This window comes from Lepidochelys kempii, chromosome 1 (genome assembly GCF_965140265.1).
Source record: "Lepidochelys kempii isolate rLepKem1 chromosome 1, rLepKem1.hap2, whole genome shotgun sequence".
Classification (NCBI taxonomy): Eukaryota; Metazoa; Chordata; order Testudines; family Cheloniidae; genus Lepidochelys; species Lepidochelys kempii.
The window spans coordinates 121,602,672-121,627,855 of NC_133256.1; the positions used below are offsets into that span (position 1 = coordinate 121,602,672).

Below are 25,184 nucleotides of genomic sequence, written 5' to 3' on the forward strand. Positions count from 1 at the left end.
TCTTACCATGGCCTGGCTCTGACTTCTGGCCTGATCAGGGGGAAGGACCTCAGTGGGAAGAGGAGGAGCAGGGGTGGGGCCACAGTTCTGGTGCCGGTAGCCCCCCAACTTCTACATGCTCCTGTGGGTGTCCCCAAATTGGCCGGGGGCCCTGGCCATGGGCCCGCGTGTTAATCTACTGCTGAGCACACCAGGAATCCCCAGGTTCTTTTGGGAGTACAGGAAGTATTCTGATTCCTACTTCACCCACACACCTACATTCCCCCGCCCTTGCTATGGCTAGCAGTGCATGAAGCCCACAAGGTATCCCATAATGTTTAGCAAAGTGCATCAGAAGACCTAAGGGGTTCCAAAGTAACTCCATGCTAGGAACTCTGGGGTTTCCTAGCATATATAGTTGTTACAGAAACCCTGAAACTTCCCTTGCTAACTCCCTCAGCCATATGAGCTACTGACCCTCAGCTGAGCAAAGAACTGGACACAGCAGAACCCTGGTACAGGAATCAGGCCTCTTGTCGTCTCAGAAGAGACCATGGATTAGAAGGGAGGCAACTTTCAAAATTATCCTTTCCACAGAGATCAAAGATGGGAGCAACGGCCAGCAGTTCCCCACCAACAGTAGGAGTGGGGCCACAGCCACACATTATCTGGGTGCTCCTCTAGAGGTGATACCAGGGATGTTGGGGGAGGAATGAATGAAGGGCAGCTATGAGTAGGAGGTTTCTTGGGGGATGGAGGGAAATGTTTCCTTGGAGGCTTCAGTTTGTTAAAGTTCACGGCCCACTTTTTGCCTAATATTTGTACTATTAGTGCATTTAGGGTTCAATCCTGCAGGGTGCTGGGCACTCTGGTCCCAATCCAGCAAAGCACTGGGGTACATGCCTAACATTAAGCATACGCCTAAGTTCTTTGCTGGATCAGAGCTAGAGGGCTCAGCACCTTGCAGACAGTACAAATGAGTACAAGGGGACACTTAACATTTGTTCTGCAGCAGGAAATCTGAGAAGTACACACTGATTAAACAGAGCTACGGCAATAAAAAAAAACCCAAAAAGGCAGACACAAAAGACTAAAAAATCCTACTGCATCTCTAGTCAGTCACCAAGACTATTGTATCTAAGAATGGGAAGAGGGGTGGGTTAATTGGTTATTGTTCAGGGAAAGGAAAAACGTTTTTTGATATTACTGATGAACATCTGCCCCCAGCTCTTAATGGCATGATGATTAAAAGGTTTTACAATGACCTCTGCCTGCTCCATGACTGAAGTAATTGCATTGATCATTCAATCTGTGATTTCGAAACTCATGCACCTTCAGCCATAATCACGATAACTAACATTCTCAACTTCTCTCTCCTCTTTTTTTCCTTCTCATTAGCTTATATCTTCCTCCCCCATGTCACCCCTCCCCCCATACACCAAAAAACTCTAAATATTTTTGTTGAAAATCACTGACCAGAAACACTTTGGCCTCATATCTTATTGGTCAATTTAAGAGATAGTTGTGAATTGCTCAGAACTTAGCCACAGGATGAACCTCAAATATTGCTAATATTTATACAGTGGTGGCACAAAGACACCAACCAAGTTGGGGCCTCAAGTGCTGGGTATTGTATCAACACAGAGTAAATGGCACTCCTTCCTCCAACAAGCTTACAATCTAAAAAAGACAAGACATGACAAACAAACGGGTCAAGGAGGATGGACAAGAACTGGAAGTCATGGTATATGAAGAAAATTATAACTTAATTGGTATCACAGAGACTTGGTGGGACAACTCCCATGATTGGAGTACCAGCAATGAGGGATATAGCTTGTTCTGAAAGGTTAGGTATGGGGGGGGAAAGGAGGTGGTGTTGTATTGTACAACAAGAATGTATACACTTGCTCTGAGCTCCAAGGGGAAGTGCTGAGTCTCTGAGTGAGGATAACAAGGGGAAAGAAAAGAGCGATGTTATGGTGGGGGTCTATAACAGACCACCAAAACAGGAAGAGGAAGTGGATGAGTCATTCTGCAAGCAGGTAACAAGATTAGCTAACACACATGAGCTAATATTAATGGCAGATTTTAACTTTCCTGATATCTGTTGGAAGACTATTGCAGCAAAACCTAATACATGCTTCAAATTCTTAGAATGTGTAGGGGACAGCTTTCTGATCTTGAAAGTTGAGGAAACAATTATGGAATCTACATTTTGGATCTGGTTTTAACCAAAAGAGATGAATTAGTTGTAAACATGAAGGTGGTCGGTAACTTGGGGAAAGATTGTGATCTGATAAAATTCAAGATCCTATGGAAAGAAGGACATGAGAACAGCAAAACAAGGACACTGGACTTCAGAAAGGCAGATTTCAACCAACTCAGAGAAGTAGTAAGCACAGTCCCATGAAAAGACCAATTAGAAAGAAAAGGAATCAAAGGAGGCTGGCAGTTCTTAAAAGATGTAACACTAGAAGCTCAACATCAAGCTATTCCGATACAGAGGAAAGATAAGAGCCACGCGAGGCCAATGTGGCTGCACAACAAGCTTTTTAGCTATCTAAAAATGAAAAGGGATACATACAGGAAATGGGAGGAGGGGCATGTTGCCAAGGAAGCATACATGGGAAAAGTGAGAGTGTTTAGGGACAAAATCAGGAAAGTCACACCTGGCAAGGAATGTTAGAGACAACAAGAAAGGGTTCTCCAAATATTTCAGACAAAAAAAGATAGATAAGGGATGGTTGGGTCCGCTGCTCAATGGAGAAGGTGAGCGGGTAACAGAAGACGATAGGAGGGCAGAGCTGCTCAATGCCTACTTTGCTTCAGTCTTCTCATAAAAAAATAAAGTGACCAGACGACTAATGAAGTTACCATAGACAATAAAGAGGAAGGGATGCATATCAGGATAACCATAGAACACGTCAGACCAATCTGAATGAATTCAAATCAGCAGTGCTGGGTGCTATTCACTTGACGGAATTAGCTGAAGAAATCTCCGCACCTCTAGCAATATTTACAAACTCATGGATGACAGGAAACGTCCCAGAAGACTGGAGAAAGTGTTAACATAGTGCCCATCTTTTTTTAAAAGTGGAAAAAGGAGAAGCTGGGGAACTATAGACCAGTCATCCTGACTTCAATACCTGGAGCAATGTATAAAAGATTCAATTTGTGAATACCTGGAGAATGAAGGGGCAATCACTAGCAGCCAGAGTGGATTTACCAAGAACAAATCATGCCAAACCAGCTTGATTTCCTTCTTTGACAGGGTAACTGGTTTGGCTAGGGAGAATGTGATGGACATAATATACCTGGATTTGAGCAAGGCTTTTGACACAGTTCCACATGACATTCTGATAATTAAACTGGAGAAATGTGGGCTATCCATTAAGTGGATACATAATTGGTTAAACAACCGCAAACAGAGAGAAATTATTAATGGAATGATGTCGGATTAGAGAGAGGTATCAAGTGGGGTTCCATTGAGATCTGTTCTGGGTCCAGTGTTGTTTAAATCTTTATTAATGACCTGGATTTAGGAGTAGTGAGCATACTGATCAAATTTGCAGATGAAACAAAGCTGGGGGCGGGGGTTGCCAATACTTCGGAGAATAGAGCTAAAATTCAGAGAGATCTTGATAAATTGAAGAACTGGACTATTGACAACAAAATGAAATTCAACAAAGACAAATGTAAGGTGCTGCACTTAGGGAAGAAAAACCAAATGCACAAATACAGAATGGGGGATAACTGGCTTGGCAACAGCACTGCTGAGAAGGATCTGGGAGTTGTGGTGGATCACAACCTCAACGTGAGTCAGCAATAAGATGCTGTTGCAAAAAAAAAAATCAATATTAGGTTTAACAGAGTCACAGCATGCGAGTCACAGGAAGCGATAGTACCACTCTACTCAGAGCTAGTTAAGCCTAAGCTAGAGTACTGTGTCCAATTTTTGTCACCACTGTATAGAAAGGATATAGAGAAACTGGAAAGGATCCAGCAGTGAGTGACAAAGATGATCAAAGGGATGGAATGCCAGCCATACGAGCAAACACTGAAGGAACTGGGTATGTTTAGTTTGGAAAAGAGGAGATTAAAGGAGAATATGACAGAGGTCTTCAGATACTTGAAAGGCTGCCATAAGAAAAATTGTTCTCTCTTGCCACAGAGGGCAGGACAATGGGTTCAAACTACAGCATATTAGATTAAATCTCAGGAAAATCTTCCTAACTGTAAGAACAGTAGGACAATGGAACAGACTGCCTCAGGAAGTTGTGGAAGCTTCTTCACTGGAGGTTTTCAAAAGGAGGCTGGATGGCCATCTGTCTTGGATGGTTTAGACACAAAAAATCCTGCATCTTGGCAGGGGTTTAAACTAGATGACCATTATGGTCCCTCCTAACCCTACAATTCTATGATTCTAGTGTGCAGTGTGTAGGTAACAAAAAATAATCAGATGTGCTCAATTCTTAGCCAATTGGGGAAAGTAATCACAGCTCACCACCTGCCTTGTCGTTATTAGAGTGCAGTTATAGAAGAGGTGAATTTTGAGGGGTGATTTGAAGGACAAGGAAATGGCATTACTGAGTTTGACTGGGAATTTCCCCAATGTATGGCAGGCTCTGGCACAGGAGAAAGTACAAAGGTGCTGAGAGGGAAGTGGACAAGCAGGTAATCAAGGCTGCTATCATCCACAGACCAAAGGTGGGAGCTGACAGCTCGATAAGGTAATTCGGGTTCTTATATCATAGAATCATAGAATATCAGGGTTGGAAGGGACCCCAGAAGGTCATCTAGTCCAACCCCCTGCTCAAAGCAGGACCAATTCCCAGTTAAATCATCCCAGCCAGGGCTTTGTCAAGCCTGACCTTAAAAACCTCTAAGGAAGGAGATTCTACCACCTCCCTAGGTAACGCATTCCAGTGTTTCACCACCCTCTTAGTGAAAAAGTTTTTCCTAATATCCAATCTAAACCTCCCCCACTGCAACTTGAGACCATTACTCCTCGTTCTGTCATCTGCTACCATTGAGAACAGTCTAGAGCCATCCTCTTTGGAACCCCCTTTCAGGTAGTTGAAAGCAGCTATCAAATCCCCCCTCATTCTTCTCTTCTGCAGGCTAAACAATCCCAGCTCCCTCAGCCTCTCCTCATAACTCTTGTGTTCCAGTCCCCTAATCATTTTTGTTGCCCTTCGCTGGACTCTCTCCAATTTATCCATCCACAGAGATATGCTAAAGAGGTATTGTGCAATCCAACCAAATACCATGGCCCCCTCATTTAAAGAAGAGTCTGTGTTTCTTTGACATAGTACTTATTTACCTTGCCTCACCTATTACAATTATCCTTAGTTGAACGCTTCTCTCCTTAACTAGAAATGTTTTGCTTCTATAAGAAAAGTGTTGCAGGTAATAACTTTTACACCTTCCTTTGCATTGTAGTTCTGAGATTCCTTCAAATTCTTCCAAGCTTTGAGCCACTTCTTTCCCACAAGACCTTCCTAAGCAGTCATTTCCCCTTTGTATGTGTGCAACTGATTGTTCCTTCCTAAGCGGAGTACTTTGCAGTTCTGAGATTCCTTCAAATTCTTCCAAGCTTTGAGCCACTTCTTTCCCACAAGACCTTCCTAAGCAGTCATTTCCCATTTGTATGTGTGCAACTGATTGTTCCTTCCTAAGCGGAGTACTTTGCATTTGCCCTTATTGAATTTCATCCTATTTACTTCAGACCATTTCTCCAATTTGTCCAGATCATTTTGAATTTTAATCCTTCCTAATAATGATACCGTGTATTACTTGCAAGCCTGGCAGTGCTTATTAATCTTTCAGTCTGTCTGTAGATGTTAATTCCCTATAGTCTAACACTTAGATTTCAAGGTACTAAAAACTCAGATTCAACACCAGAATATTGGTGGATTTAATCACTCACTAAATGTTCATGTATAGCGAACAGCTCACATTAGTAGCAACAGAAGCATCAAATTAAATGTCTTCCTTCCTCGCCCCCACATAGGTTCCAAACAGTGGTGCCAATTAGAGGTGTCAGGAGCGGGGAAATGAAATGAATGCCCCCTCCCCTCAAGGTTTTGGTGCTTGCTCAAAGTTCCATAGGCTATGAAGCTGGGCCACGGGGGAGATGCTCCAAGCACTTTTAAGCAGTGGTCCCCTCCTACATCAGTGTGGCTGCTGTTGGAGCAGTCCAGAGCATTGCTCCAGCTGTGTGGTTGTGACGTCACTGAAATTTGACCCAGCCAGCCCTCTGTCCAGACAGAAGGGCAACTGGGCCAAATTTCAGTGGGTGTCATTGTGATCTGATACATGGTGTCACAACACCACTCAGATCTGACCAAACTTCCCCTCTGTACAGATGGAGGGGTAGCCAGGCCAAATAGTGTTGTGACCTGGTATATGGGGCATCTGCCCCTGTACAGTGAAGTGCAAGGGAATCGACTGAGAACTGGACTCCTGGCAGTATCAGTTCATTCACTGTGTGGGTAAGAGAGAGGAGAAATTCCCCAGCCAAAGGAGACCAGGGGTCTGTGTGGGGTGTGGAGCAGGAATTGGAGGAGGGTCCCTGCCAGGGGGAGGGCAAAGAGCAGAATTTGTGCTCCAGGAAATATTTGAATTAGCACCCTTCCAAGACTAAAAGGGACCAGTGTGATCATCTAGTCTGACCATAGAATTTCCCCAAAATAATTCCTAGAGCATGTCTTCTAGAAAAACATCCAATCTTGATTTTAAAATGTTCAGTGATGGAGAATCCACCACAACCCAGGGTAAATTGTTCCAATGGTTCCATTATACCACTGTTAAAAATGTATGCCTTATTCCAGTCTGAATTTATCTAGCTTCAACTTCCAGCCATTGGATCATGTTATACCTTTTTCTGCTATACTGAAGAGCCCATTATCAAATATTTGTTCCCCATGTAGGTACTTATAAACTGCCATCAAGTCATCCCTTAACCTTCTCTTTGTTAAACTGAATAAATTAAGCTCCTTAAGTCTAGTGCTATAAGGCATGTTTTTTAATTCCTTAATCATTTTTGTGACTCTTCTCTGAACCCTCTCAAATTTATCAACATCCTTCTTGAATTGTGAACATCATAACCGGACACAGTATTCCAGTAGCAGTCGCTCCAGTGTCAAATAGATGGGTAAAATCACCTCTCAACTACTCAATAATCCCCTCTTTTCCAAGGATTGTGTTACCCCTTTTGGCCACAGCATCATACTGGGAGTTCAACTTCATATAATTCACAAAGGAAGTAGTATTCCACCATCATCATCAAGGACTCAAAGCTTCTACTCAAATCTCCATCACCGCGTCCATTTTTCATTTTCTAAATACAACTTCACTGGACATTAACAAGAAAAAAAGATTCTGTCCATCTTCTTGCTTATTAATTATATATTATAGGTAAACTATGATAAGGGTTATTTATTAAAATGTATTATTAATAACTTTAATTCACATTTAAACTAGTCATATCTTTGGGGGAACTAGTTTTGGGATTTTTCTGTCATTGTGACCTTACACCTCTGTTGTTTACATTTTGCATATTGTGATCAGGTTTCATTATGAACTTCAGCTCCTTTTTTAAGACATGAGTAGCGGTCAAGTGGTGTCCAGTTGAAGAAATAGGAAAATCAGGCCTTTGCACACTTCATTATCATTTAGATAAGTTACTATGAAAACAGGTTTGTGACCAAATTAATTTGCTAGCATAACGGCAGTTAGGTAGCATCACAAACTCTAAGGAAATAATCGCTGTCAATATTTAACTTAGTAATCAGCAAAGCGGCCATTTTGAATCAGCTTATCATCAGTATAACCGGTGACCACACTGCTCTCTCTCTGTTTATTAAAAAGAAATTGCTAAAGGATACAGTAGCTTTCCAATGGTGACACAGCCAACATCTGCCAGGGTGCTCCTTGACCTGCATAAGTGCTAAATAAAATCTATAACAAACAAAACACGGGCATACATTGAATTGTTAAAGAGTTATCTATTTACCCAGTCTGTCTCAAAAAATATATGAAATGGCCTTCCTTGAACCTTATAAACAAATGTATAATTCACAATAATGTTTTCAGGTATATTTAACTTCAATTGCTGATATTCCCCAAACTTAAAACCAAGTCTGTGACTCTCAAAGAGAGTCAGTGGTATTGAGGTGTAATCCTTCACCACATTTAAACTAGCAAAGTCATAAATTTTGTTTATTGTAATCAAGTCTCTCCCAGGACAAAGTTGCAGGCTAGTTTTAAGAAACTGTCTGGAAAGTTAGGTCCAAATCCTGCCCTGGCTGAGAGGAAACATAAATGCTTATTGTGCCCTCTGCTACAGGAATTCTATCAGACAGAAAAAGATTCCTCATGTCAGGCAAGCAGATAATTTCCAACCCTCCAAAACACCTGCAGCGTCTTGCAGCCTAACAGTTAACAGATTCCATTAGGACTGCCCAAACAGTCAACAGCAGCAATCTGACAACTCAGCTGCAGAGCCCACTCAGCCACCTCCCCGCTATGCCTCTAGCTTCCCTCCACAAGAACACTGACTGCTACTGAATCCTGGATCAGTGTCTCCCTCCATTCTTTTTCTGCCTCCACCTCTCAAGCGTTCAATTTGTGTCATTATAGTACAGCAGGGAGCAACAGAGCCAGGAAAGGAGCCACTTAATTTGGGAGCTGGCTGCCTCACACAGCACTGTTGATCAGTTAAGATGAGGCAAGAAGGATGGAAAAGCCAGGATAACGATGCAAGAGTGAGCGAAGAGAACTAGAATCAGGCAATGGACTAGAGGGGAGATTTGAGGAGAGATGAGGAACAGTTCATTAGAGATGGAAATTAAAAACACACGTACGGTATTTAAAGGCAAGAGACACTAAGAGAAATGTTGCTTGTGGATGGGGAAAAGAGACAGGAGTATTAGAACAATGCAAAGAGAAAGAAGGAAAGAGCAAAGATTAAAGAAGGGGAAGACAGAAGAGGACGAGGAAAGGGTTCTAGAGATACAAAGAGGAACTAGAATTAGGGCATCAGTCAGAACGGGAGAGATTTTTTAAAAGGGCTGGGTCTGGGGGAACTAGCTAGAATATGAAGCTATATACTATTTTCACCTTCCCAGCTTTATTCCTGGGACAGTTTCTCTGCCTTCCCCAATGGCTGCTAGAGTGCAGCCTTCTGCAGCTCCCCTCCCTGTGCTAGCTGACCAGAAGTGATTCCGACAGCCACATTTTAGCAGCCATTGGGGAAGGCAGAGAGCCCACATGAGGTTCAGATGCCTGTTTGCCACTCTACAAGGAGTTCCACGAGAGTTTGAGGGGGAAGTGGAGGAGTTAGTGTGGACATTTTGGCAGAGGAAGAAACTGACCCCTAAAGCCCCCCAAGTTTTGAAGTGGTACTTGAGGAGCCATCTCAAAATCATTATACACCTGCCAGTGACATACATGCTAATTAACTGGACCTGCCTCCTCTCCATGTTCCCTTGGGGGCACAGTATGGTCCAGTGTTAACTAGTCCACAAGAGACCTGAGCATCTTTTTGCCCATTGATCCTCACTGCCCTCACAGGATTGGATTTAGCCTAAAGCGACAGTAATTCCAATTTAAAATCATTACACTGATTTAATTCTAATCTATTAAATGAAAGAACGTTGCAAATCCAATACTTACAGAGCACACCACTACAAAGATAAAAAGGGTTGAAACTTTTAGGAATCTTAAACAGCATCTGAAAGGTAAGAACAATGTTACTTACAGAAACTTCATAAAGAAACATTATTTGTGTTTGATCATAAGGAAATTTTTTAGATAGAAAATAACATGATTAGCCAGAGAACTGAGTTTCCCCATAGACTACTGAATATAGGCACTAAAATGCAAGCAATTGTCTATTGCCATTCTGGAGCCCAATCTTGTTGTCCTCACAAATACAAAGCTACTTTTAAAAAGAAAAGGAGTATTTGTGGCACCTTAGAGACTAACAAATTTATTTGAGCATATGCTTTCGTGAGCTACAGCTCACTTCATCGGATGCATTCAGTGGAAAATACAGTGCAGAGATTTATTTACATAGAGAACACGAAACAATGGGTGTTGCCATACACACTGTAATGAGAGTGATCACTTAAGGTGAGCTATTACAAGCAGGAGAGCGGGAAGGGGGGGAAAACCTTTTGTAGTGGTAATCAAGGTGTGCCATTTCCAGCAGTTGACAAGAACGTCTGAGGAACAGTGGGGGAATAAACATGGGGAAATAGTTCTACTTTGTGTAATGACTTATCCATTCCCAGTCTTTATTCAAGCCTAAGTTAATTGTATCCAGTTTGCAAATTAATTCCAATTCAGCAGTCTCTTGTTGCAGTCTGTTTTTGAAGTTTTTTTCTTGAAGAATTGCCCCTTTTAGGTCTGTAATCGAGTGACCAAAGAGATTGAAGTGTTCCTCGACTGGTTTTTGAATGTTATAATTCTTGACGTCTGATTTGTGTCCATTTATTCTTTTACGTAGAGACTGTCCAGTTTGGCCAATGTACATGGCAGAGGGGCATTGCTGGCACATATCACATTGGTAGATGTGCAGGTGAACGAGCTTCTGATAGTGTGGCTGATGTGATTAGGCCCTATGATGGTGTCCCCTGAATAGATATGTGGGCACAGTTGGCAACGGGCTTTGTTGCAAGGATAGGTTCTGGGTTAGTGGTTCTCTTGTGTGGTGTGTGGTTGTTGGTGAGTATTTGCTTCAGGTTGGGGGGCTGTCTGTAAGCAAGGACTGGCCTGTCTCCCAAGATCTGTGAGAGTGATGGGTCGTCCTTCAGGATCAGTTGTAGATCCTTGATGATGCGTTGGAGAGGTTTTAGGTGAGGGCTGAAGGTGATGGCTAGTGGCGTTCTGTTATTTTCTTTGTTGGGCCTGTCCTGTAGTAGGTGACTTCTGGGTACTCTTCTGGCTCTGTCAATCTGTTTCTTCACTTCAGCAGGTGGGTACTGTAGTTGTAAGAATTCTTGATAGAGATTTTGTAAGTGTTTGTCTCTGTCTGAGGGGTTGGAACAAATGGCTGTAGACAATGGATCGTGTGGTGTGGTCTGGGTGAAAGCTGGAGGCATGTAGGTAGGAATAGCGGTCAGTAGGTTTCCGGTAGAGGGTGGTGTTTATTGACCATCGCTTATTAGCACCGTAGTGTCCAGGAAGTGGATCTCTTGTGAGGACTGGTCCAGGCTGAGGTTGATGGTGGGATGGAAATTGTTGAAATCATGGTGGAATTCCTCAAGGGCTTCTTTTCCATGGGTCCAGATGATGAAGATGTCATCAATGTAGTGCAAGTAGAGTAGGGGCATTAGGGGACGAGAGCTGAGGAAGTGTTGTTCTAAGGCAGCCATAAAAATGTGGGGCCATACGGGTACCCATAGCAGTGCCGCTGATTTGAAGGTATACATTGTCCCCAAAAGTGAAATAGTTATGGGTGAGGACAAAGTCACAAAGTTCAGCCACCAGGTTTGCCGTGACATTATCAGGGATACTGTTCCTGGTGGCTTATCGTCCATCTTTGTGTGGAATGTTGGTGTAGAGGGCTTCTACATCCATAGTGGCCAGGATGGTGTTTTCAGGAAGATCACCGATGGATTGTACTTTCCTCAGGAAGTCAGTGGTGTCTCGAAGATAGCTGGGAGTGCTGGTAGCATAGGGCCTGAGGAGGGAGTCTACATAGCCAGACAGTCCTGCTGTCAGGATGCCAATGCCTGAGATGATGGGGCGTCCAGGATTTCCAGGTTTATGGATCTTGAGTAACGGATAAAATACCCCTGGTCGGGGTTCCAGGGGTGTGTTTGTGCGGATTTGTTCTTGTGCTTTTTCAGGGAGTTTCTTGAGCAAATGCTGTAGTTTCTTTTGTTAACCCTGAGTGGGATCAGAGGGTAATGGCTTGTAGAAAGTGGTGTTGGAGAGCTACCTAGCAGCCTCTTGTTCATATTCCAACCTATTCATGACAACGACAGCACCTCCTTTGTCAGCCTTTTTGATTATGATGTCAGAGTTGTTTCTGAGGCTGTGGATGGCATTGTGTTCTGCACGGCTGAGGTTATGGGGCAAGCGATGCTGCTTTTCCACAATTTCAGCCCGTGCACGTCGGCGGACGCACTCTATGTAGAAGTCCAGCCTGTTGTTTCAACCTTCAGGAGGAGTCCACCCAGAATCCTTCTTTTTGTAGTCTTGGTAGGAAGGTCTCTGTGGGTTAGTATGTTTTTCAGAGGTGTGTTGGAAATATTCCTTGAGTCAGAGACGTCAAAAATAGGATTCTAGGTCACCACAGAACTGTATCATGTTCGTGGGGGTGGAGGGACAGAAGGAGAGGCCCCGAGATAGCCCAGCAGAAGAATCTGTCTTAAGAGTATAGTTGGACAGATTAACAATATTGCTGGGTGGGTTAAGGGAACTACTGTTGTGGCCCCTTGTGGCATGTAGTAGTTTAGATAATTTAGTGTACTTTTTCTTTTGTAGAGAAGCAAAGTGTGTGTTGTAAATGGCTTGTCTAGTTTTTGTAAAGTCCAGCCACGAGGAAGTTTGTGTGGAAGGTTGTTTTTTTATGAGAGTATCCAGTTTTGAGAGCGCACTCTTAATCTTTCCCTGTTTGCTGTAGAGGATGTTGATTAGATGGTTCCGCAGTTTCTTTGAATGTATGTGGCACAAGCTGTCATCATAGTCTGTGTGGTATGTAGATTGTAATGGATTTTTTACCTTCAGTCCTTTTGCTATGATGTCCATCTGTTTGCATTTGGAAAGGAAGATGATGTCTGTATGTATCTGTACGAGTTTTTTCATGAAGTTGATAGATTTCCACTCCATACGGTTGAACCGACTACAGGGGATGCCATTTTAGATTTCATTTTGGTGAGTAGTGAGGACCTCATAAAAGAAATGGTTGTAGGGGACAATCTTGGTTCAAGTGATCATGAACTAATTCAATTCAAACTGAACAGAAGGATTAACAAAAATAAATCTGCAGCTAGGGTTTTTGATTTCAAAAGGGCTGACTTTCAAAAATTAAGGAAATTAGTTAGGGAAGTGGATTGGACTGAAGAATTTATGGATCTAAAGGCAGAGGAGGCCTGGGATTACTTTAAATCAAAGCTGCAGAAGCTATCGGAAGCCTGCATCCCAAGAAAGGGGAAAAAAATCATAGGCAGAAGTTGTAGACCAAGCTGGATGAGCAAGCATCTCAGAGAGGTGATTAAGAAAAAGCAGAAAGCATACAGGGAGTGGAAGATGGGAGGGATCAGCAAGGAAACCTACCTTATTGAGGTCAGAACATGTAGGGATAAAGCGAGACAGGCTAAAAGTCAAGTAGAGTTGGACCTTGCAAAGGGAATTAAAATCAATAGTAAAACGTTCTATAGCCATATAAATAAGAAGAAAACAAAGAAAGAAGAAGTGGGACCGCAAAACACTGAGGATGGAGTGGAGGTCAAGGATAATCTAGGCGTGGCCCAATATCTAAACAAATACTTTGCCTCAGTCTTTAATAAGGCTAAAGAGGATCTTAGGGATAATGGTAGTATGACAAATAGGAATGAGGATATGGAGGTAGATATTACCATATCTGACGTAGAAGCGAAACTCAAACAGCTTAATGGGACTAAATCGGGGGGCCCAGATAATCTTCATCCAAGAATATTAAAGGAATTGGCACATGAAATTGCAAGCCCATTAGCAAGAATTTTTAATGAATCTGTAAACTCAGGGGTTGTACCATATGACTGGAGAGTTTCTAACATAGTTCCTATTTTTAAGAAAGGAAAAAATCCGGGTAACTACAGGCCTGTTCGTTTGACATCTGTAGTATGCAAGGTCTTGGAAAAAATTTTGAAGGAGAAAGTAGTTAAGGACATTGAGGTCAATGGTAAATGGGACAAAATACAACGTGGTTTTACAAAAAGTAGATCGTGCCAAACCAACCTGATCTCCTTCTTTGAGAAAGTAACAGATATTTTGGACAAAGGAAACGCAGTGGATCTAATTACCTAGATTTCAGTAAGGCGTTTGACACTGTGCCACATAGGGAATTATTAGTTAAATTGGAAAAGATGGGGAGCAATATGAAAATTGAAAGATGGATAAGGAATTGGTTAACAGGGAGACTACAGCGGGTCATACTGAAAGGTGAACTTGGAGAGAGGGAGGGTGGGCTGGAGGGAGGTTACCAGTGGAATTCCTCAGGGATCAGTTTTGGGACCAATCTTATTTAATCTTTTTATTACTGACCTCAGCACAAAAAGTGGGAGTGTGCTAATAAAGTTTGCGGATGATACAAAGCTGGGAGGTATTGCCAATTTAGAGAGAGTCCGGGATATCATACAGGAAGATTTGGATGACCTTGTAAACTGGAGTAATAGTAATAGGATGCAATTTAATAGTGAGAAGTGTAAGGTTATGCATTTAGGGATTAACAACAAGAATTTTAGCTATAAGCTGGGGATGCATCAATTAGAAGTAATGGAGGAGGAGAAGGACCTTGGAGTATTGGTTGATCATAGGATGATTATGAGCCACCAATGTGATGTGGCCGTGAAAAAAGCTAATGCGGTCTTGGGATGCATCAGGTGAGGTATTTCCAGTAGAGATAAGGAGGTTTTAGTACCATTATACAAGGCACTAGTGAGACCTCACCTGGAATACTGTGTGCAGTTCTGGTCTCCTATGTTTAAGGAGATGAATTCAAACTGGAACAGGTACAGAGAAGAGCTACTAGGGTGATCCGAGGAATGGAAAACCTGTCTTATGAAAGGAGACTCAAGGAGCTTGGCTTGTTTAGCCTAAGCAAAAGAAGGTTGCGGGGAGATATGATTGCTCTCTATAAATACATCAGAGGGATAAATACCGGCGAGGGAGAGGAATTATTTAAGCTTAGTACCAATGTGGACACAAGAACAAATGGATATAAACTGGCCATTGGGAAGTTTAGACTTAAAATTAGACGAAGGTTTCTAACCATCAGAGCAGTGAAGTTTTGGAATAGCCTTCCAAGGGAAGCAGGGGGGCAAAAGACCCATCTGGCTTTAAGATTAAACTTGATAAGTTTATGGAGGAGATGGTATGATGGGATAACATGATTTTGGCAATTAATTGATATTTAAATATTCATGGTAAATAGGCCCAATGGCCTGTGATGGGATGTTAGATGGGGTGGGATCTGAGTTACTACAGAAAAGTCTTTCCTGGGTATCTGGCTGGTGAATCTTGCCCATATGCTCAGGGTTTAGCTGATCGCCATATTTGGGGTAGGGAAGGAATTTTCCTCCAGGGCAGATTGGAAAAGGCCCTGGAGGTTTTTCACCTTCCTCTGTAGCATGGGGCACGGGTCACTTGCTGGAGGATTCTCTGCTCCTTGAAGTCTTTAAACCACGATTTGATGACTTCAATAGCTCGGACGTAGGTGAGAGGTTTTTCGCAGGAGTGGGTGGATGAGATTCTGTGGCCTGTGTTTGCAGGAGGTCAGACTAGATGATCATAATGGTCCCTTTAGACCTTAGTATCTATGAATCTATTTTCTCTGTGTATATAAATCTCCCCACTGTATTTTCCACTGAATGCATCGGATGAAGTGAGCTGTAGCTCACGAAAGCATATGCTCAAATAAATTTGTTAGTCTCTAAGGTGCCACAAGTACTCCTTTTCTTTTTGCGGATACAGACTAACACGGCTGCTACTCTGGAACAAAGCTACTTTTGACATCAGTGGAGTTTTCCTCGTATAAGAACTTCAAGGCTGGGCCCTAAATACATTATACTTGTTACACAAGAGGCACACTGTCAGGGCTGACGTCTCAAAAATTTGATCATTCCCTCAAAATATTTCTAATACCTACCCTGAAAATTATTGAAAAAAAGTCATAGTTGTAAGAAGGGAATAGACATTTGGAGTCCCTCAAAAATCAAATTCTCTCTTTAAAACATCACCAGTTCCTGGATATTTACAGATAACTATCAGAACCTTGGTTTTGATTTATATTTTACATTATCACAGTGAGCCTGAGTACACTGACAAGTGACTTATTTTTAAAAGATTATGTCCCATCAAATATGCTAAAATCTCAGGAAAATATTTAGTATGTCAAACCATGCTTCTTTTAAATTAAACTATTTGCTATTAAAATGTGCATTTTACAGTAATCAATCTTTGCGTTGACCATTTTAAAACTATGTCCTTGTGTCTTTTTTGTGGGAGCTCTCTCTCTCTCTACTAATTATTTTTCTATTTGTCAATACTGTATATAAAATCTGTGCGTGATAGAAAATATACCCCGGTGTTCATACCCTACATCAGGGATCAGCAACCTTTGGCATGCAGCATGCCAGGGTAAGCCCTCTGGCAGGCCGGGCTGGTTTGTTTACCTGCCGTGTCCTCAGGTTTGGCCGATCACAGCTCCCACTGGTAGCAGTTTTCTGCTCCAGGCCAAAGGGGGCTGCAGGAAGTGGCACAGGCCGAGGGATGTGCTGGCCGCCATTTCCCGCAGCCCCCATTGGCCTGGAGCGGCAAACCGCGGCCAATGGGAGCCACATTCGTCCGAACCTGTGGACACATCAGGTAAACAAACTGGCCTGGCCCACTAGGGGTCTTACCCTGGCAGGCTGCAGGCCAAAGGTTGCCAATCCCTGCCCTACATGCTACTGTAATCATGTTTGTACAAGGTATGCCTTGTGAGATATCAATAAATATCTCATAACTTGCTGACCAATAATATCATGGCAAAATGCACATAGCAACATTGTATGTAAAGTTTGAACATAAGCTGTAATCACGACTGACGTATGTTTTCTAGATAAGTCTGGGGAGTGGCCAAACTAGTTGCTGAGAGAGGGAAAGCTGATGCCTCAGACAGATGTAAACAAGACTGATGAACCATGCTAAGTGGCCATTCTTTGGCAAGGAATGGGGCTGGGGCAAAAAAAAATTTCATCTTAGCTAAGCAACAGCATGGAGTTTCCTTCACTAGACTGCCTGTCACCTTGCTCCCAGCTGGAAATGCTTTTCAAATGAGGAACAGGACTACCCCAAGACACCCCTCCTCTTCCTGTCTGTCTCTGGCATTGCACCTAAGAGGACAAAGGAAAACAGAAGTTGGACTCTGGGGAAAGGGTGAGTCCTGACCAGAAGAGTTTGGTCAGCAACCTTGCTGGAAGCATGTGATGATAAATCTTGCTGGAATCTAATATAGTTTGTAGTTAATAAACTTGTTTTCGTGTTTTATCTAGTCCAGTGTGTTTGAATTGGAGTGTCTGGGTAACTCTATTTAAAAAACAATAAGCTAACATATTATTCCCTTAAGGAATAACAGACTTAATATATTTGTACTGTCCAGGAGAGGGCTGGGCAGTACAGGACATACATTTCTGTGGGAAGATCTGGACTGGGGTGGGGTGGGGTGTTGAGGTCACCCTGTAGTATAAGCAAGGCTAGTGAGAGCCAGGGTTTAGCTAGCAGGCTGCAGTTACACACAGATGCTCAGCATGTGGCTTGCCTGCTGGAAGGCTGTTTGTGAGCAGCCCAGGTGGGAGCTCCGACAACAAAGCATTATAAGGCACCCAAGGTTTCAGGACAGGGGTGACACAGCCCCCACTAGTCTGGATTGTGCCCCAGGTATGTCACATTATGTTTTATATTCACAGTAGCAATGGGTTCTACTTCGTAATTTGTCTCTTAAATCTCTCCATTAACTAAAACCATGGTTATCTCCCTAATATTTTAGCTAAAAGTAAACAAAAAATTTGCTGCCTTTCTGACAGAATGCCCAGCGAGTGGGTTGCCTTAAGCCTGATCGTGGCAAAGAGAAAAACATTCCAAGACACTAGAATTAGTTGAGAAGGGTCTAGTTCAACAAACTGCTGCGTTAAAAGAGTCATTTGTGTGATAGAAAACTAAATTAGATAAGTTTCAAAAGATTCAGAAGTCATGTTTGAATCATAGTGGAAATAAGTCCTATGATCAAGATCACTGATGGGAAAATTAGAAACCATGTAGGTGGCCACAGAACGATCCAAGCTGCAAGGGAGCAGAGAAGCAGGCTCAGTCTATTTAAAGTCTTTCATCTAGAAACATCAAAGTCCAAGCTATTGAAAAATGAAAAATAGCAGAACAAAAAAGGTTTGAAACTCAAGGCAGCAATGACCAATTTTAAGTTACAAAAGCAATTACCAGCAGCTCAGGATTGAGAATACGTGTGAGCTATAGCCAAGTAGGATGTGTGAAGAACACCCACTACGTCTTTAATTATATATTTTGTTTATCTCTCCCACATCTATTCTCTACATCTTAACAACTCAGTACTATTTACATACTTTGTTGCGATTTTTTAATATTTTACAAATTATTAAAGCCCTGTTCTGATTATTTTAGATTTAATGCATTTGATAAATCTTCAGTCTGCACTTTGAAATTATGTTTCAACAGTTCCTATTGAAATAAGAAACATGATGACAACTTCACTGGAAGATACAATAGAAATCAAGAGGCGTTAATTGAGAAGTCCATAACTACTTGTCCTTAAATAACAAATTAATCCTCAAAAGCTGACAAGATATAATTACAAGCTTCTGAAAAATGTTATTTTATTGATGAAGCATAGCATTTGGGGGAGAGGGTTGTTTGTTTGTATGGTTTTTGGCACTTAGTATTATAGGAGCAGTGCTTTTAACAGTTTACAACCCAGAAATGATCAGCCTTTGACTTAACTGTATTTAGCAACCTGTGTCTTGCATTACAATTCTAATCTATTTTAGTAATGCAAATACAAATTCTGTGCCAAATTCTATCTTGATTTATATCCCCAGGGGAATCATAGAATCATAGAATATCAGGGTTGGAAGGGACCTCAGGAGGTCATCTAGTCCAATCCCCTGCTCAAAGCAGGACCAATCCCCAATTTTGCCCCAGATCCCAAATGGCCCCCTCAAGGATTGAACTCACAACCCTGGGTTTAGCAGGCCAATGCTCAAACCACTGAGCTATCCCTCCCCCCAAAATGGACTTCCCCCTGGACTTCAATGGGCCTGCATGAAGTGCAAATCTGGGCAGAATTTCCCCTTCTATCTCTAAACTTAATGCCTTTGAGCTAGTAGCTCCATTAAAGTCAACGGAGCTGTGCGGATTTATACCAACTGAGGATCTGGCCCTTTATGTATATTCAACAAAATGGCGAAATATCTCACAGGAAAATCCACCAAGGAAATATCGTACTTTCCCAAAATGTAAACTTCTGTGGTTTTGCAAATGATTAAGTAAAGGAACCAAGCAGGACTGAAATACCAAATATTGGCTCAAGCTGCTGATATTGCAAAGAAGGAGTGCTGGTACAGTTGTCAGTATTTATCCAAGCTTTGCTAACTGTAGCCAATACAGTTAGCCTACTCTACTTATTCAACAACAATGGAGAATAGGGAAAATCCCATGTTATTTAAATATCCCTAATTAGAACCAGAAAATAAACATGAAGCAGTGAGCTAAGACAAAGCACATTGTGTGATTTAGCCAAATAATGTTCTGTAATAGCATGGCACAGGATGCAGGGCACCTGTGTTGAGTAACAGATATCTGAACCCTGTGCAATGCTGCCAGGTGATTACTGCAGGTGCACCTAGAATATAAAAAGAGTGCGGTCGTTTCTAGAAGGGCAAAGGGAACTAGTGTCTGGAACAAAGGGGTTCTGCAGCTAAAATCTAGGAAAAGCCAACACTGACCAATTTTAGGCTTAAGTTCATGTTGTGTTGATAACATTTAATTTACTAATAAACCCATACCCCACAAAAGAAGTAAATGTAGACTTTCTACAATGTCTGCCTACTTTACATAACTAAAGGATGCAGGTCTGCAAACCTGTTTTGGACACATTTTGCATTATAGTACATATTAAAAGCTATTATAGTTATAATAAAAATACATTTACAAAGATAGTGGTAGTTAAAAACTACAAAAACAAAAATGTATCCAAGCAGCAAAACCTATTGTGGAAGATCTTGTGGTATATTTACAAATGAACACAAAGAACTTAAAAAAGACATATTTTTCCCTTATATAGTATTTAGTTAGAGACCTAAGACAGGTTGCATGTAATAACAAGGAGCCATAAATCTTAACCAGATTTCACAATGAATTTCAAAGGGTGTTTTGGTTTTGCTTAAAAATTGATTGTACAACATAACCCAGAATATGGAGTGTTATTTTACTCATTTGCAGAAATGAAATCATTTTCAAGACATCTGCTTTTGGTTGTTGACCCTTGCAGAAGTAACAAAAACAAAACAAGCAAGCTCTGGAGTCATACCTCATCTTTGATAAATTGAACTTGACATGAAGGTTGTCCAAGAGTTCACATTTCTCAGAGGAAGCAGATCTAGACAAGCTTCCCAGGTGAGATCTCTGCTCATATTCTGCAGAGCTATTATCCCATGAATCATCATCTGTGGTAAAATCTGGATTATGAAGAGCCAGACATCGTAACCTACAAAACATTTTTAATAAAAAATGAATAAATGATTTCCCTTAATTTAAAAATATACTGGTTTATATCCTGATTTTGCACATTCTTAACTTTCCTGTGATTGATTTCAATGGGAATACTCACAGTAGTCAAGTTAAGCATGTGCCTAGGAGGTTGCAGAATCAGGGCATTAGTGTGATGGCTGGTGGAAGAAATGTTATCTGGCTGAGATTCTAGGAGCTACACAGAGTCAAGTGAATTGTGTGTGTTTAGGAACTGGGCAGTGCAGACTGCTTCTCTGACAAACCTATGCTTCATGAGAGTGAATCTCTGCCCTGTCAAACCCCATGGATTTGCTGCAGTGAAGACCATAAGAGGATGTCCAAAGAACAGCTCCAGTCTGATGACTCATGGAAGGTTGACTGGAGTGCATTTAGTCTCTGACCTGTTTCCCCATCATATTCCTTATAGGTCCTACTCCACTCACAACCCCTACTGTCTAGGCTGCCTCTCTGCAACCCCACAGTCAGAATGTGAGAAAGAATAATGTAAAAGCAATCCTTAATTTGAAATAAAAATAACCCACCCATTGTCCTCAGACGAAACCTTCAGCAAAGGCGTCTTCTCTGTGAAGCAGCTGTCCTTTGACCTTGCACTGAATAATTTCGGCAAACCGAAGTGGTACCTTAAAAATAAATAAATGAATAAAACTAAACAGATAAATAAACAGAATTGTTAATTCTCATTTTAATGACCCCCTAAGACTCTACACAATATTTTATTAGCTAAAAGTATATTTATATAACTAATTAAATATTAACTTATCAAGTGGCTGCTTCCTAAAAAATTGCAGGCAAAATTCTCTCCATTCTTCATTGAGTGAAGTCACCTGCTGATGGCATAATTTGTATTGTTCCATGTGCCTAACTCCCACAGAAATCATTCCACATGTGCAACCAAGGCAGGTGTGCAATAAAGATCCACATTGTGAATAAGTGTTCTATGCCACAAATCAGAAAAGAGAATTTTATGCTGCATTTGGACTCTTAGATGTTTTTGGCAAGACCAAAGTGATGCTGGATCAGAGGAGAGAAACCCTTTAAAGAACCGTCTGACCCACCTGTCTTCCTCCTTCCATCCAAGGCAATCCCCACTTCTCCTCATTCATCGAAGTGGTTGCAAAGTTTTGGGATCCTGTTTGATTCGTCATTAACCACGGATAATCACATAGCATCTATGGTAAAAAAATGGCTTCCTCCACCTCCTTCTTATGAGTAAACTTTGCCCTGGAGGAGGATCTACCTATGGAAATCCATGCTTTTTCTCCTCTAGAATGGATTATTTGAATCACTGTATATGGAGCCAAGGATGGGAACAATTGCAGAGGCTCCAATATGCATCAACCTACCTCTTCATTGTTGCAGGCCACTGTGAACCCAACATCTCTTTGTTCTGATCCCTCCACTAGCTCCCATTCTGCTTCTGTTGCTGACATAAGACCTTGGTCCCGATCTCCAAAACCACAAATACGTTAGTATGCAGCTACATCACTCACCACATCTTTACCTATGATCCACTAAGACAGTTGTCACTTCATGCTCTGCAAGTAGCCCCGTTCAAGTCAGAGGGATTACTCACATTGTGTGAAGTTAAGTATGTACATAAGAATTTGCAGGATCAGAACCTTAGGTGTCCAGTTCAATCTGCCAGATAGTTTCCAATATTTGTTATCATCTGCTCGCTGTGCTATGGCCTACGGGAACGGAAGATGGTGATTTCAGTCCAGTAGATGGTCTACATCTTACATGCATGCCCCCCTATAAGCACCTTGTTTGCAATCTCAGAAGAAAGACCAGGAAATGATTGGGCATAGGGACTGACCTACTTGGTCCCTCCAGATCAGGGTTCAGGCACATTGGCAGTGAAGTATAAAAAGTTTCATTGTCAAATCTGTTCTGTGACGAGATGGCTCCATTCTCCAAGGCTGTCAACATGCCATCTTTTTATGAGCATTTCACTCACATCAAAAAAATTTAAAGAAAAAAAACCCTCCATGTTTTTGAGAGCTTGAGCCCTCATTTAACACTCAACCACAGTCTAAAAGTATTGTTTCAAACCCTATAGTTTTTACAAAATAAAATCCATAATCCTAATAAAAATACCATTGGGATTTTTCATTTTAGGCTCATTTAAGATTAACAATATCTTCTAACTATGCATTCCTTGCAGAAATTTTCACCAGAAGTTGAAATGTTTAGTTACAATTCTGATGGCAGAATGAAGTTTCTTGTGTTCTGCCAATATTTGACAAGAGCAAATGAGATGACTCAGGGAATTATAAGCACGTCAGCCTGACATCGATTGCAGGCAAAACAATGGAGTGGCTAATACAGCTCGATTAATAAAGAATTAAAGGAGGGTAATACAATTAATTCCAATCAACATCAGTTTATGGAAAATAGATCCTGTCAACCTAACTTGGTATCTTTTTTTGATGAGATTACAAATTTGGTTGATAAAGGTAATAGTGTTGATGTGATCTACTTAGACTTCTATAAGGCATTGGACTTGGTACTGCTCGACAGACCTTTGATTAAAAAACTAGAATTAAATAAAGTGAACATGACACACATTAAATAGATTAAAAACTGGCTATATGACAGGTTTCAAAATCTAATTGTAAATAGGGAATCACTATTGAGTTGGTGTGTTTCTAGTAGAGTCCCACAGGCATTGATTTTTGACCCTCCACAATTTAATATCTTTAGCAATGACCTGTGTTACCTAGCAGCTGTGTTCCTGGGGAACCAGGGTGCAGTACCCAGCCTGTCTGACTCACAAAAGACCTCTTCCCCCCAACCCCACCACCACCCCAGCCTCTGCTTGAGCCAAAGCCAATCAGAAGAAAGACTTACAAAAAGGAATGAAAAGGCAGTGGGAGACACATCTAAACCCTTGGGATAAGGATGACTGGATTAAGGAAACCCCCCCAGCCTCATTTGCATCAAAGATGGGACAGGGAGGCATCTCCATCAGCATACAGAATGGAGAACAGAGATTCCAAGGCAAGAACCACATGGAACTCTGGAACCAGAAAAGCAGGGAAGCACTGCATGATGAGGAATCTCTGCTCCAGATGTTAATGAACCCATGCCTGCACACACCCAGCTCAGTAGTTATCAGACCAATTCTAGTAATAAATCCTCTAGCGGTATCCAAAACAGTGAAGCTCCCTAATTGCATTGTGAGCTCCCTCCAAGGAACACTGCCCAAAGCCAGGAATGATCAGCTCCCATCGTCTAGCCTGAACAAAACAACTTTGGTATACTCCCTTCAGCCATCAGTTTATACATAAACAAATCTAGTGTTCTCCCTTGAACGATTGCTGTTTCTCTACAGAAACCCCTACCTATGGTCAGTCGCGTAGCCAGGTGGAAAAAACAGGGGGAGCGGAGATAAAAAAAGGCACCACCCCCGGTACTCACCCGGCGGCATTCCGGGACTTCAGCAGCACTTGGCATCAGGTCCTTCACTCGATCTGGTCTTTGGCACTGAAGGACCCCCCACCACCACCACCACAATGCCGCTAAAGACCGGAGCAAGTGAAGAACCCGATGCCAAGTGCTGCTGAAGACCCAGAGCGCCGCCAGGTGAGTAAACATTTCAAAGGTGCCAAAGATTTTAAAAGGCGCCACTTCTGCTCGGTGCGGGAGCGGCCACTGCCCCGCTCCAGCGATCCTACTACCCATGCTCAAGTAAGTGCTCTGATGCCTGGATCCAAAATCTGCATCAGTTCCATTCTCTCTCTCTCATCCCCCCAGCCCCCAATGGGTGTCCTTTGGTTTCCTCATTCACTCTGCAGCAATGCTCCTCGTACCTAAGCTAAAAGACCCCTGCAGCACCCAAAAATCCTGTCAGATTTGCTCATCAAGTGGGTTACTACTAGAACAACTGTAACATGAAAGTGGGGATAGGGATGTGCTGAGCCTGGGACATATGAGGGTGACAGCTTGGATATGCTGCTTGACCCAGACTGCAGAGTCCAGGGACATATAAGGGGTCAGCTTGGGAGTGCTGATTAACCCAGTCCTCTCAAACTGTGTGAGAGTGTGAGTGTGAGAGAGAGAGATTCTGGGGCTGGAAGAACCCAGCCCTGGGGAACCTGAGTCCTGCAGGATAGCACCATTGGGAGGGAACTTGCAGCAGGAAGAAGCAGAGCTCAGTATGAGAACACAAGCGACAAAAGCAGTACATTGATAGAATTACAGAACACCCGCTCCCGCCCCGAAGAGTTACCCTAATTAAATGAGCATACCCCAAAGTAATGGGCAAAGCTGGTAACACCTGGAATAAAACATAAAATAATCACTGATGAAGTTTGCAGATGACACAAAGATTGGGGGAGCGATAAATAATGAAGAGGACAGGTCACTTACATAGAGTGATCTAGATCATTTGGTAAGATGGGCACAAGCAAAAAAATATGCTTTTTAATATAGCCATATGTAAATCTATACATCTCGGAACAAAGAATGTAGGCCCTGTGTACAGTATGGGGGACTCTGTCCTGGGAAGCAGTAACTGTAAAGGTTTTGGAGGTCATGGTGGATAATCAGCTGAACATGAGCTTCAGCGGTGATGCCACAGCCAAAGGAGCTAAGGTGATCCTTGGGCACCTAAACTGGGGAGTCTAAAGTAGGAGTAGGAAGGTTGTAGTGTCTCTGTATTTGGCACT

The 25,184-nt window shown here is 42.1% G+C and overlaps 1 protein-coding gene across 1 annotated transcript in view; it reads right to left on the reverse strand.

The window, feature by feature from the left end:
• The window catches only part of OCA2 (OCA2 melanosomal transmembrane protein), a 283,538-nt gene that overhangs the window by 216,924 nt on the left and 41,430 nt on the right, over positions 1-25,184 (reverse strand). Inside the window, exons 2-5 of the mRNA XM_073327707.1 lie at positions 21,036-21,134; positions 20,294-20,470; positions 9,658-9,715; positions 7,869-7,941 (exon numbers count right to left, since the gene is read on the reverse strand). Coding sequence (XP_073183808.1) covers positions 7,869-7,941; positions 9,658-9,715; positions 20,294-20,470; positions 21,036-21,134 — 407 coding nt within the window. The remainder of the gene's footprint in view (positions 1-7,868; positions 7,942-9,657; positions 9,716-20,293; positions 20,471-21,035; positions 21,135-25,184) is intronic.